Source organism: Harmonia axyridis, chromosome 2 (genome assembly GCF_914767665.1).
Source record: "Harmonia axyridis chromosome 2, icHarAxyr1.1, whole genome shotgun sequence".
Lineage (NCBI taxonomy): Eukaryota > Metazoa > Arthropoda > Insecta > Coleoptera > Coccinellidae > Harmonia > Harmonia axyridis.
The window spans coordinates 61,866,277-61,881,777 of record NC_059502.1 but is presented as its reverse complement, the minus strand read 5'-3'; the positions used below and the strand labels follow the sequence as shown (position 1 = coordinate 61,881,777).

General features: G+C 36.2%; 2 protein-coding genes across 2 annotated transcripts in view; one reads left to right on the top strand and one right to left on the bottom strand.

Annotated features, from left to right (window-relative positions):
• The window catches only part of LOC123673575, a 493,067-nt gene that overhangs the window by 429,209 nt on the left and 48,357 nt on the right, over positions 1-15,501 (bottom strand). The window lies entirely within an intron of this gene.
• LOC123673571 (potassium/sodium hyperpolarization-activated cyclic nucleotide-gated channel 3-like) lies at positions 12,898-14,719 on the top strand. The gene has a single exon (XM_045608149.1). The coding sequence runs from the start codon at positions 12,939-12,941 to the stop codon at positions 14,637-14,639; it is 1,701 nt and encodes a 566-aa protein (XP_045464105.1). The 5' UTR covers positions 12,898-12,938; the 3' UTR covers positions 14,640-14,719.

Sequence of the window (15,501 nt, the reverse complement as noted above, 5' to 3'; positions counted from 1 at the left end):
TCCTGGAAATTGTTGGGATGTCGTTTTGGGATCCCAATTTCAGCGATACTACCGACAAATTACTGCAGGAGTAAACGGTCGTTATTGGATATTACTGCTGTTTGTCAGCGTATTATTAGCAATATCATGAAAGAAAAATACGGGTGTCGTAAATTGTCAAATGATTCTATGTTCGAAAAATATTAGATACCTTATGTTATACTCTTGTACAAGCATTTCTTTTACTGTTAAATTTTGGGTAAATGAATGAATATTATTAATATGAATAAAAATTATTTCATAGGACGTTTATGATGTATAAAACTTGATATTGCTATTGATTCTGTAGTACTCAACGCTCAATAAAGATATCAAGATATGAGAGAAATATAGTGAATCCAAAAATTTGGAAATAATATTTACCTGAATTTAAATAGAATTCAATAGATGGTTTTATTTATCTGCATCTCAAGTTGTATAAGTCCGATAGGATTTCAATAAGTGGCGTTAAAAGAATGAGATTTTTTACTACAAAAACTTTTGTGTCAGTTAAGTGATTAGTTGACTCTGTCAAATTTGGAAGCGCGTCAAAAATAGACACTGAAAAACAGAAAATATTGATTATTTCCCAGTTTTTCCACGATAAAGGCTTAAATGCTAGACAGACGGCTGAAAATGTAAATAGTTTTTATGATCGTTATACTATAACAGTATCAGTATTGGCCTGAAAGGTAATTGTCGAAAATGTCGATAACATCATGGAGGAAGGTTTTCTGTGTGTTTGGTGGAATTGGAAGAGAATAATGTACTATGAGCTGCTCCCCTACGCCACAACTGTTAACTCGGAACTATACTATCAACAGTTGAACAGTCTGAAAGAATGAATCTTCCAGAAGCGGCCAATTGGAGAGGATTGGTGTTTCATTAGGACAACGCCAGACCACACACATCTTTAGTGACTCGCCAGAAGCTCCAGGAGCTTGGTTGGAAGGTTCCTCTCATAGTTCATACCTGGCACCAAGTGATTACCACCTGTTCCTGTTTATGGCGAACAATTTTGCTGGTGAAAAATTCGCTTCCACAGAGGCTTGTGAAGATCGACTGTCCCAATTTTTTTGTGAATAGGGATCAGGGCTTCTATGAGAGGTATAATGATATAACCTTCAAAATGGCATCACGCTATCGGACAAAACGGAACATATTTGTTCCAAATCGGATCATTCTAACTATGGCAATCGAAGCCAAGTTTTTCATGCAAAAATATTAGATTTCTTTTTACTTCAATAATAATAATACTCAAATAACGGGTGTTTTTTTTCGAGGTATATAACTTTAAGTTGGCATTACTGTTCAAGATGGGGACCGATTTAACAGCTGTCAAGTGATTTATTCTCAGTTTGGTTTGGCAATTCATCAAACTCACGCCTGAACAACGCTTGCAAATAGTGCAATTTTATTTTTAAAATAATGGTTCTGTGCGGAATACGTATCGCGCACTAAGTCCATTTTATTTTGTTTAGCGATGAAGCGCACTTCTGGTTGAATGGCTACGTCAACAAACAAAACTGCCGCATTTTGAGTGAAGCTAATCCTCAAGTGTATGTCGAAACACCGTTACATCCAGAAAAACTTACTGTTTGGTGCGCTTTATGGGCTGGTGGATTCATTGATCCGTACTTCTTCAAAAACGATGATGGCCAGAACGTTACAGTCAATGGTGATCGGTATAGAGCCATGATTACTAATTTTTCCATTCCTGAATTGAACAACCATGATGTCCAGGAGCTGTGGTTCCAACAAGACGGCGCAACATGTCACACAGCTCGTGCCACAATCGATTTATTGAAAGACACGTTTGGTGAACGCCTAATTTCACGTTTTGGACCTGTGAATTAGCCTCCAAGATTTAACACCGCTAGACTACTTTCTGTGGGGCTATGTAAAGTCATTGGTCTATGCGAATAAGCAACAAACCCTCGACCATTTGAAAGACAACATTCGCCGTGGTATTGCCGATATACGGCCACAAATGTTGGAAAAAGTCATCGAAAATTGGACGTCCAGATTGGACTACATCCGAACCAGCCGTGGCGGTCATATGCCAGAAATCATATTTGAAATGTAATGCCACAAGATTATCCTGAGGATAAATAAAATTCATGTCAATCGAATAATCCATCGTGGTTTCATTGCAATTTAAAGTTCTATAGCTCTAAAAAAAAACCGTTATCAGTACTTGAAATGTCTAGTTTTTGCTTTGGATGATTTTCAGCGCATAATTCGCTAAAAAAGAATTTCATGGAAGATGATAAGATGATCTTTGTTCTCTAAAAAGTAACACATATCTTGATTCCTTTCATATCAACGAAAGATGTAGCAAGTCTGACTAATGATAATGTTGTACCGAAGCGTGAATCATTACTCTCATATTCAGTTGGGCACAAAATATCTCAACACATACTTGAATTATGAATTTCCTCTTCAGACTTGACCTGAATATTTTAATTGGATTATCCCCAGCTAGCCGATCCAAAAGCCCACAACATAAACACACAAGTTAATTAATCACAGCTCATAATTTGGGGCTTGTCAACCTCTCGTCTAAGTAATCTGTTACAATATCTTCGTTGCTCAACTACTCGGAATATGAAAATACCGCCAGATGTTTGTATTTAAAATGAGGTGAAATTTTGTTCGGTATAATCTATTTGTGGGCATTTTTATAACTCATTCTCAGTTTGAGTTTGTTCGAATCAAATATGCAGTGGACTCGCTTTGAGTTGACCACAGGGCCAAGATTTTTCTTCGAGTTACGTATAGTTCGACTTAGACAGGTCATGGTTGATTTGTTTCGACTTACAGATGTAATGAGATGTAGAAGTAAACCAAATGAAAATTATATACACTGTGTCCGTAAAGTATGGAACAAATTCATTTTTAGCAAAACACACCATTTTAAGAAAAAATTCTGAAACAAGTCGATTTTTGATAATAATTTAGATTATTTACAACAATCTAATATACAGGGTGAATTACTTTCGAGTAATGACGTCACCGTCATTTTTTTTTAATGGAACACCCTTATTTTGTCTCAATTTTCCGATTACTCTAGATGAGGTGATTCCAAAAATGTGTCACATCATGATTCCAATTGGTACAGGGTGGACAAAAATATAATAGTTTTGTGTGTGCTCATAAAGTAACGAGTAACATTCTTTATTAGTTAAATTAACAATATAATCAAAAATACTTATTGTCCAGCGGCAATTGGTTTGAATGTAACACTCTGTAGTTTGTTGCATTTTTAGATTAATAAAAATGAGCTGCTTCCAAACATGTTTGGTACTTGTGGTGATGATTTCTGAAATATGACCGCCACGGCTGGCTCGGATGTAGTCCAATCTGAACGTCCAATTTTCGATGACTTTTATCGGCAATAACACGGCGAATGTTGTCTACCAAATGGTCAAGGATTTGTGGCTTATCCGCATAGACCAATGACTTTACATAGCCCTACAGAAAGTAGTCTAGTGGTGTTAAATCACAAGATCTTGGAGGCCAATTCACAGGTTCAAAACGTGATATTAGGCGGTCACCAAACGTATCTTTCAATAAATCGATTGTGGCACGAGATGTGTGACATGTTGCGCCGTCTTGTTAAAACCACAGCTCCTGGACATCATGGTTGTTCAATTCAGGAATGAAGAAGTTAGTAATCATGGCTCTATACCGATCACCATCGACTGTAACTTTCTGGCCATCATCGTTTTTGAAGAAATACGGACCAATGATTCCACCTGCCCATAAAGCGCACCAAACAGTCGGTTTTTCTGGATGTAACGGTGTTTCGACATACACTTGAGGATTAGCTTCACTCCAAATGCGGCAGTTTTATTTGTTGACGTAGCCATTCAACCAGAAGTGCGCTTCATCGCTAAACAAAATAAAATGGACGTAGTACGCGATACGTATTCCGCACAGAACCATTATTTTCGAAATAAAATTGCACTATTTGCAAGCGTTGTTCAGGCGAGAGTCTATTCATGATGAATTGCCAAACCAAGTTGAGAATAAATCACTTGACAGCTGTTAAATCAATCGCGATTCTGAATAGTAATGCCAACTTAAAGTTATATACCCCGAAAAAAAACACCCGTTATTTGATATTGATTCGAATTCGAAAATTTCATGTTCAGTCCGAAAATTTGCTCGCATCCACATGAGTTCGTATACATATCAATCCCTTTAGCGCGTGGTAATATAACGAATAGTAACGAATAGGGGACTGGATTGTATGAGCGGCAGTAACATCCAATTCCGAATAATTTCCTGAAAGGATTCACGAAATCACATCATCACTTGTAACTGCATCACAGAATATCGTCGGATTTTCAAACCTGATTATACGGTTCATAAAAGGTCCTCAGCATGTTTTACCGCTCCTTCTGGCTCGAATGAAAAGTGGAATGGCTGGTTTTGCTCACCTGAAACAAAGAGGACAGAAAATGAGAAATTAGAAACAGGGAAAAGAAACAGCAGAGCGCTCCAGGGAGGGCTCAGATGGAAAATGCACTAAATGTAATGGTATTTTTGAATTTATTCAAAAATATTATTGAATTTATAAATTAACTCTTTATATTTCGTAGGTATTTATTTGTTTTATCAAGTGTCTTCACTGTTTTTTATATACCTAGTATTTCCAGCTATTCAAAAGTTACGACGAACACGTGATTGTTATCTTTAATTTTGTATTTCTTATATCAACCAACTCCTAATACTCATTGCGACTGGATTACTTTCAATATAATATTTACAATAATTTCGCAGATTTTTAGAACTAGCAGAAAATCGTGTAGTACTCGGAAACAATGAAAAAGTCTATTGTTATTCTGATTCGAATTTAATTACTTATAATGAAGAAAAAAATGAATCGAAGTGTTTTATTTATATTGATATGAATTCCCATCAGGTAAACACCGAATTCACTAAATATTTATTATGAACAAGCAACTCAAAGCAATAAAAAATTGTTCTAATAGGGCAATGCTAACATTAGTGTAGGGGTACATTCATTTGTTTTTACAAGATCTAATGAAACTTTTCAACTCCGTGTTGAATTTTGTTCGAATCATCTTACTTTTGAAATGGATTCCTTGCTCATCTCTTGGTGAAACATTATTTCAATATTAATAAGAGAAATTAAATACTCGGCTGGGCGTTCTACAATTTTAATAAAAATATATAGGATGCCAAGTGTTTTATTTATTTTATCAATTTTTTTTTACTTTCATCCCCAAGAAAGAAGGAGCTACCAAGTTGTCTTTCTTCAATATGAAAGTGAGCATATTTTTAGATAATCATTTCACTCGAAGCTCATAAATTACGTGCAATTCGAACTGTATCTTGAAATCTGCGAAATTGGAAAATACAGCAAATGATCTCGGGATCTCCAAATTTGAATGTCAATCAAAATCATCGAAGAATTTTTAGAGAAAAATAATCAAGATATTCTGAACTGAATTACGAAATAATTTCATAAGAACTGATAAATTGATTTCAATTTTTTTTAAATACGATTTAGCAGAAATCTACTAATTAATATTAACAGTAATAACCTTCATTCAATCCGAAAAAGGCAAAATTCATTGAAATAACATAGAGTAAATGAACAAAATTGATTATAAAATCATATATGTTTCATACTCATTAGGTACGTAAAAAATAACATCAATTATAATGAATTTTATTGCAAAAATCCTTTAATTGATGTCAGTGCTTTTTCATTTTTTCTCCTTAAGAGGGATTACCACCCCCTGGTATATCGCCTATCAGCCAAACTTTTGTAACCATTCGTTTACCCTCTGGTGCTCCTGCAATGACCAAGCTATACAGTCATTTCTTCTTGCTATTTTCGAAGGAAATGAGTAGAGTTCAACACTGTACGACGACTTCTACGAAATTATCGTCTTACTTCGTTGCACAATATTTTGAAAATATATCAGTGCTTTATGCAAAGTACATATCAACAATTTTTTTTGGGGAAACGAAAAGTTAGCGCTTTTTTTGCCCTTCTTCATTCGCAAATTGGAAATATTTACTTTCTCACATGTAGATTATTGTTTGAAGAAATAATGTGAAAACCTCAGTGATTTTTAAGAAGAAATATCTCTAATATCGTTTCAAATTGAGCAGCCACGTGGTGGTGTTCCCTCTTGATATTAAATTCTCCCCTGTTTTCAGTTACCAACCAACTCTAACGTTCTAATCATCTAACGTTCCATGAAAATTTTTCGGTTCGGTCCTGTTGGATGAATAGAGTTGAAATGTTCATTACGAAATGTGAAGTAGCAAAGGCAGTATATCATCCAATTAAATGGTAAAGATGGAAGTGGCTTCACAAATTCGAGTATAATTATGAGACCGTGGCACGGAAACATTTCTTTCTCGCTTTTTTCCTCCACTGCTCAGCGTGGCTGGAAGTCTGGTAATGCATAAAACCAGCCCATTAAGTATATTTTCCATTCAAACAACAAATATTTATAGAGGCTGGAAGTTAGTGGAGTTGGGACTAATTCGGTTAGCTTGCTCTTCAGCGCGAAGATGATGACGGTTACTCATCAAGGGAATTAGTGGTCAATCGTAAATGGGAAAGCTGGAAGTATTTTCAATCAAATTCAGGCTCAGAGAGCAGAAAATTGTATTTCTTGTCGGGAATAAGGCTTTAGTCATACAATTAAGGGAGAAAAATTAGGAGAGAAGCATTGACTTGAAGTAAGGAGCTTTTGTGTGCTCGTCATTTATGCTCCAATAGCACTCTGGAAAAATACAGAATATATACAGGGTCTTCCAGAGGTTAAAATCAAGCCGGGTGAAAGGCTAAGTCAAAATAGTCCTCCGAAAAGTCCAAGTGGTGTATTTTACAATTATTTTGCATGCACACCCTATAATGATTTTTGGAGTACTGTTGCTAGAAATCTTTGATTTTTCCAATTATATTCTTTCTGATTAGTGGTTCTGTAACCAGTAACTTAATTACACCAGCAGTAATTTTTTGCCGAACAAAGTAGTCAAAATTAATATTTTATTGACTGTATTGAGAAAAAATTGCACCTCATAAGTTTGGCGAGGGACTTAAAATAATGACATTATCTTCCAATCAGCAGCAGTTGGCATAGAATACAAGGTACATGATAGAGAAGCACTATTTGGAATTTCTTTATTTATTTATCCCTTTATTCCTGACCCTTAAACAGCAAAAAGCTGGTATCAGAGCCTACATTTACATGATATCTCTCATAACCAACAATATTTCTTAAAACGAAGTTTAAGAAACTTCTTGTGGTCATGGCATTTTTTTAATATTTCCACTGCATGTGATTTCCACAGGAATAGAATTGAAAACATCAACAGCTCGAAACATTGGAGAATTCTGTCCGATAAATGTTGTTGCATAGTTTTTTCTCATATCATTTTTACTTCTCACGTTATAATCATGCTTTTCATTAACTATGCATAAAGTGGCTTGTGATCTCAATAAATTATTCTTTATTTTGTAAACTAATTTCGTCTGTTCCAGTTTTCAGTTCATTTATGTTTGATGTTGAAGAACCAGAATACAGTTGAGCCGTTGGTGTAAAGAAGAAGAAGACAAATAGAATAACATAGGAAAAATAACAAGCAATGCTTTAAATAGCAACAGTAGATCAAAAATCATCATTAAATATTCAAATGGGGCGAAGGTGATTTATTAGGTTTGCAGCTCTGTAGGTTATGAGTTGTGATTTGATCATAATCAATATTTCTCGTTCTATAAATGTAGGATCCAGTTATTATTCCCTGTAACGAATTGAGATGGTCAACCGGATGCTTGGAGACCTATTAGTTTCTTTTAGTGTCGAGGGCATGACAGTTTCAATCGATTTACAGGGAACGAATTGTTATTGTACATAATGTAAAAAGGATGTGTAATTCTTCGGGGTTGATAAGGTTCGAAGACAACACGGTTGTACCAGATGTGTTACATATGTTTCTCAGGTTCTAGTCCTTCTAGAATATTCGATTTCCAGGAATCCGCGAAGGTATTTGAGGGCGGTACGGCAAAAGCTCTTATTGGACTAGGAGATGGTACTTTTCCCTAAGGGTGTTGCCAAAACGAAAAGAAGGGAGGTCGATGTTCTAGACAGAGTAGTTCCAATCGGCAGAGAGCACAGTCCAAATTAAACCGAAGACGGGTACAGACGGTACAGTTTAACTTAAGTCGAAGTAAGAGTAAGTTCGGTCGGTCAACTTAAGACGTACGACGTAAAGACGGTTCGCGGACTAGATTAAGACGAGTCGCGAACAAATCGAAGACGAGACGACCGAAAACTTGAAGTACGACGAAGACGTGATAAACGAAGACGTTTCGAGTAATTAATCTAGAGTTAAACACGAAATTCAGTACCGTAGTGAGAAACTTGTAATTAAAACGTAATTAGGATCTTCTCAATACTGAGTTTGTACTGTATAAGTGTGGCTTTGTAAATAGATGTGAATAATTGAAAAGAGTTTAATTATTACAAATCCAACAAAGTCACGGAGAAAAAGACGAAAGGTCAGGTAATCGAATCATACCTCTAGACGATCGATTAACCAAGCCTACATAGATCCCATTTGGATCAAACATGGTATAAAAAACAGTTTAATTTGTTCGAAAATATTAAATCAGCAGTTAAATCTAAATGCATATTGAATTATATTTTGAAATGAGTTTCCTAACCTCACTACCTTCACTCAAATGAAGGGACCATATAAATTTCGATCGTTGAACGAAGCATATGGCTGAAGTTACATGATTCACTCCAATTTTGTGGGTGCAATGTTTACTAAACTTACCATAAATATGGCTCGTTAAGTATATTTTATATTCCGTTGTACACCTTACCAGATCCCTCGGGAAATGAGGTAACTCCCTCGAAATTAAGTGATGGAGGCTTTTGCATTCGATATCAGCGGAGATATTTCTCATTTTATGTCGTTGTAGCTATGTGTATACGTGTATCATGAAATTGATTCGAACAGAGTATTCTTGAAAATTATGAAAACATTGTTTCGTTTTTGTTGAAATCATTTTTGGTAAAGGTAGGAACCTATAATTATTTAATGGATTCGGTCCTTACTTGGCGGAAATTCATTATAAATAAAATAAAACGAAGTAATTTCCACTATATTATTTAATTGTTAGCAACAATTGTTTCGCCACACTGTGGCTTCATCAGGCTACATTTCTGAACTGATAAGAGTACAAAGGTTTTCGGAATCTTATATAGGAACAAAATTGACACAAAAATATTCGAAAGGGTATAAATTACAAAGTTATATTGGACAATTTACCGCCTGGGATTTCCAAACTATCGGAAGAAATTCAATAAAGGGGATGAGTTTACATCCGTTTGTTCGTTCAACAGAATATTTTGGGTATTATACCTGTTTATTTCTAGGGATTCTAAGAGTGTTAGTCTTAAGCTCTTGTTTTCTAAATGAAGAATTTCAAAGTTATTATTGAAGGTATGGTCCCATTCTTTTAAGTGATTCGCGTAGGTTGAAAACGAACTATCAGATGTATAACTCTTTTGGTGTTCCTTTATCCTTTTATTGAAAGATCTTCCTGTTTGTCCAATATAAACCATAGGGCAATCATTACAGGTTAACTTGTAGACACCGGATTTAGTTTCTTTATCTGTTTTGTCTTTATTGTTTTTAATGAACATCTCTAAGTTGTTACTTGTTTTGAAGGATATTGTGTAATTGAATTTTGTTTTCAGGTATTTAGCAATCTTTTCAGAAATATTATTAACATAAGTTAACGAAAAAAATTTACTATCAATACCATAATTTACCTTAGGGTATGTTAGACTCAAAGCTTTGTACTCTTATCAGTTCAGAAATGTAGCTTGCTAACAATTAAATAATATAGTGGAAATTACTTCGTTTTATTTTACCTATAATTATTATCACAACACAATGAAAACGAAAAAGTTTGCTTATTTGGTTTTTGATCTGAATTGAATATTTCCTTAAACATTAATTAAAAATAAGAAACCAATCGAATCCATATTTTGAATTTGATCTTATTATCAAAAACTAAAGAAGCTACGAAGAAAAACCTCAAGAATCTTGAAATTTTAACGCTCTTGAACTAACTTGAAAAAAACCTATCCTGAAAACTTGATATTGAATTTTGAATCACCCTCTATAGTGGTTTGAAATAGTCATTTATGAACCAAGGACGAAAAACTGTCTATTATAGTCGAGTCTGCAAATTGATAGCCGAGTCTAGCAAGCAGGCGAGACCATAGAAAATTTTTCGCCGAGGTGCATATTACATTTTTTCGTCGACCTCACATACTTTTATTTCATCTCGACCATAGAGTAATAGACATAGATAGAGGGAGTATACCCAATTTTTATACTCGTTTTTATATGACCCCAACATGGTTAGATTACGTTGTCGGATTGTGATATATCTTCAAATCCACAATTTTACTATATCGTTATGAACGTATATTTCATTGAATGAAATTTATTTATTTGAGTGATTCCTGATTGAATATGCAAATTTGAATATTTGGAATCCGATATTTTTCCGAATTGTCGAATTTATAATAAGCAGAATATTGATTATTTTCAGTATCCACCTTCTGAAATCCAAGGTTTGGCAACTTTTGCTCTCCTAGTGTCATCGGTTGTTCCACGTCGTTTGGCGCGCTTGTTTTATTTCTGAATTTCTGATATATTTAGGTATTTTTTTTTCGATTTATTTTGAGTTGATATGAAACGCTGATTCACTATGGACATAAGAATTGCGTTCTTTGTGGGGAAACTCGCGAATTGAGTGAAAGATCGTATCAAAGATATGTCTTCATTTCCGCGCGCTTCATGTCAAATTTGATAGTTCCAACCTCGTCCGTCCCTTGCTTTGAGCAAAGCAAAGCAAGGTCGAAAAAGTAATAATAAATTAATATCTTTCAATTCCTCAAATCCAGATCCATAGAATTATGTCGTGAGTGTTCCCAAGGGCAACTATGTCCTCGCATAAATAAACAATTATCCCATAGTCAAACTCAGGGTGACATATGGAATCCTAGATTAAGACGAATTGATTTATTGTCACTCCAACCACATTCATGTCGACATGGGCGTTTCGTGAGAAGTTGGAATAGAGCATTTATAAACAAGGTATCTCAGTGAACTCCCGGATGTTACAGTCATTACTGCGAATTCCGGGAAAGAGGGGAAAGAAAGGATTGAATTCCTGCTGTCTCCATTTATCCTCCGTCATTTGAATATTTCATGTCTGAATTTATATAATAAATCACCCGCTGTGAAATATGTTGCATAGAGAGTGGGGGTTCGAGTCATGTCTGCATGCCAATAATTTTTGGGTTATTATTCACATCATTTAATTTTTTCTTGATGCTATGAAGGTGATATGTCAACTTATTTGCGGAATTTGGGGTACCCTTCAAATTTCATTAGGAATTTTGTCATATGAGAGCAGTTGAAAACTTCGAATTATTGTCACCTCACGTCATAGTGAAGGGTGTTTTTTTTTAGAGCTATAGAACTTTAAATTGCAATAAAACAACGATGGATTATTCGATTGACATGAATTTTATTTAACCGCAAGATAATCTTGTGGCGTTACATTTTAAATATGATTTCTGGTATATGACCGCCACGGCTGGCTCGGATGTGGTCCAATCTGGACGTCCAATTTTCGATGACTTTTTCCAACATTTGTGGCCGTATATCGGCAATAACACGGCGAATGTTGTCTTCCAAATTGTCAAGGGTTTGTGGCTTATCCGCATAGACCAATGACTTTACATAGCCCCACAGAAAGTAGTCTAGCGGTGTTAAATCACAAGATATTGGAGGCCAATTCACAGGTCCAAAACGTGAAATTAGGCGGTCACCAAACGTGTCTTTCAATAAATCGATTGTTGCGCCGCCTTGTTGGAACCACAGCTCCTGGACATCATGGTTGTTCAATTCAGGAATGAAAAAGTTTGTAATCATGGCTCTATACCGATCACCATTGACTGTAACGTTCTGGCCATCATCGTTTATGAAGAAGTACAGACCAATGATTCCACCAGCCCATAAAGCGAACCAAACAGTCAGTTTTTCTGGATGTAACGGTGTTTCGATATACACTTGAGGATTAGCTTCACTCCAAATGCGGCAGTTTTGTTTGTTGACGTAGCCTTTCAACCAGAAGTGCGCTCCATCGCTAAACAAAATGAAATGGACGTAGTGCGCGATACGTATTCCGCACAGAACCATTATTTTCGAAATGAAATTGCATTATTTGCAAGCGTTGTTCAGGCTTGAGTCTATTCATGATGAATTGCCAAACCAAACTGAGAATAAATCACTCAACAGCTGTTAAATCGGTCGCCATCTCGAACAGAAATGCAAACTTAAAGTTATATACCTCGAAAAAAACACCGGTTAGTTTTAAATTTATAGAATTGTCAAAAATGAACTTAAATTGAATAAATCACCAAGATCAAAGTTTTATGAAACCTACCTAATGAGTATCAATTGAGAACTCTTGTTTATGTTTGATTTTTCCGGTCGTTACTTAACGAAAGTTCATTTAGTAGTAAAATATTGTTTTTATTCACTCCTTCAAAATGAACTTTCGTCTAATAAAAATTCTGTAAGTTTGAATTTGAATGTAGTATAAATCTAAGAATAATTTCAAAGAAATAGAGGTCAGAAGGTTTTAGGTGAGATTCCATGTTACTGCTTCTTGAATTTTTACTGTTCATGGGATCTATAAATTGAACTGCACTCTATGATCCCTTCCAGCGAAATCAATAATCAACTCCATAGTTCCTGTAACTAGGGGAATAATCAAAACGTCTCAGTGACAGGTCCATCTCAGATCGAATGTCCAATTAGCTCTCGATATGTCGAAATCACAATCCATATCCGTCTTAAGAAATTACCATGACTGCGATTTGGCACGAGGGTCTGAAAGTTATCTACCAGGCTTACCAACCCATGCAGCTACTTTGGCAAAATGGAGCAGACAGATAAGGAAGTACATGATACTGAGCATGCACCATCGCAAGACAAAACAAGTTTTTCGCAGTCACGCTGCCATAATAGGAGAAAGAGCAAGGCATGCTCGTGGGACACATATTTTCATAATACATCCCTTCAGTATATTCGCCATTTACAGAGAGCATTTCATGTGCATTCTGTGGATGATATCTTTCGCCATGGATCCTTACAACGTCAGTTTTCACTACTCAGCTTATCTAACTCCGATAACGCTCCCTATGCAGATGTTCATTGATTTACTCATATTCATCAACATCATCTTGGAATTTTTCGTCGGTTTCTACGTGCCCATAACCAAGGAAATAGTGTTGGAACCGAAACAGATCAGACGTAGATATCTGCGAACATACTTTTTCGTCGATTTATTTTCATGCTTACCCTACTACCATATATTTTTGATGTTGGGATTGATAAAGTTGAATTCACGATTCGACTTCATTGGAATGATTAAATTAATCAGAATTGTCCGTTTGAATACTATGAGTGATTATATGAGAGACCTTTTCCTAGAAATGAGCATGAGAGAATCTGCAATCAAGTGGGTAAAGATCTTCTTGAAGACAATATATCTGATACATTGGTGGGCTTGTACCTTTCACGGTTTTCCCATACTGTACAGCAATGGTCACGTGAATCTTTCCGAAGACTCGTGGCTTAATAAGGCACAACTGTACAAAGAAGGAGCTGGCATCAGTATGGCATATAGATACCTAATTTGTCTACTGACTGCAACCAGTCATTTTTATGGCGCAAGTGAAGCCAATCAACATTTTATATTGCCTTTAGAAAGAGTCATGGCATCTCTCTGTGTAGTATCTGGCTTTGCTTACTGTATATATTTTGCTGCAACCTTTCTTCAGATCTTCGGTTCTATCAACATAGCAGATAGCAAGTATGATGAGTTGGTGTATCAATTGGAGACATATAGCAGGGTTAAGAAATTACCAGAGAATCTACATAAAAGACTCAAATCCTACTATGAATACAAATTCCAAAAAAAATTCTTCGATCAAGAAGCCATTCTGAGCACCCTCTCGGAACATCTCCAATATGAGATCTTGCTTTTCAATTGTAGACAAATAATTGAAAAGGTGATGGCGCTTCAAGGTTTATCCAAGAGTGTGGTGGGTGGACTTATAGCTAATTTCAAATTGGAGGTGTATCTACAGAATGATGTTATAATCAAACAGGGCGATCCTCCGTTCAAGATGTACTTCATTTCGCATGGTACAGTGGCAGTGTATTGGTCCAATGGACAAGAACTTACCCATCATGAAGACGGAGACTTTTTCGGTTCGCTTCAAGAACCCAGTATTGTTAGCGTTGTTGCTGCAGAGATTACCGAGACATTTTCTATGGATGTGATGGACGCGAAGTATATTTTCAAGTTGGAAAAAGAAGTATCGGAGAGAATGAACCAACTGCAAGCCTCCAAACAGGCAGAATACCGAAGTTTAGCGCAGATTTTGGATGACGTGGATGGTAAAAGTGTATTGATGGAATTGAGAAGAGGCTATATATTGGAAAAACGGCGATTGAGATGAAAATAGTTATGTTATTTAGAATGTAAGAATTCGATTGATTTGTCTTTTGATTCACTGTATTTCAATTATTATTATATAGATTAAAAGAAAATCATAACAATTTGGTATAGTTGCTGTTTCCAACAGCCATTATTATTATTATTTGAACTGGGGTCATTTTGGTTCGGTAAGCCTTCCGGGAACTGCGACCATGAAGATCTTTTGTTCACTACCCTACTCATTCATAGAAACCCAGGGAGGTCGTCAACGACGTTAATAAAATTGACAACCTCCTTAGGGGCCTTGGCCGTTACCTCTCTGGTATCCAGGACCGGCTTACCCATGTGAATGGTTCTTAGGCCAGCCAGCTCCGGACACTTGCATACCAAGTGTTCAGCTGTTTCTGCTTTCGATCCACAGAGCCTGCAAATCTCGTCTGCTGACTTTCCCATACGGTACAAATGATGTTTGTACCGACAGTGCCCCGTCAGCAGTCCCACCATCACCCGAAGCTCTGCTCGCAACAGCTTCAGGAACTTTTTGGCGTAGGTAGGTGAAATCTTCACGCATTTCTTTGCCTGAGCAAGTCTAGGAGTGTTAGTTCAGTGGATTGTTCTACTGTTCAACTCGCATAGCTGGACCGCAGCTTTGTATTGGTCTTTTCCTATCCCACAGAAAGGCTCAGGTCCAGCAGGTCTTAACTTTGATGTACTTTTTGCAAGTTCATCCGCTCTTTCATTTCCTTCAACCCCACAGTGCCCTGGTACCCATAGTAGAGTCCACTTATTTTCTCTGGCCAGTTGCTTTATGGTGTAACGGCACTCCCAAGTCAGCAAAGACCCCTGACAACACGATTCCAGGGATCTCAGCGTGGTTTGGCTGT

What these genes read in the sequence shown, in the direction of transcription:
- LOC123673571 (XM_045608149.1), top strand. Translation starts at nt 12,939, where the DNA reads ATGTCGAAATCACAATCCATATCCGTCTTAAGAAATTACCATGACTGC.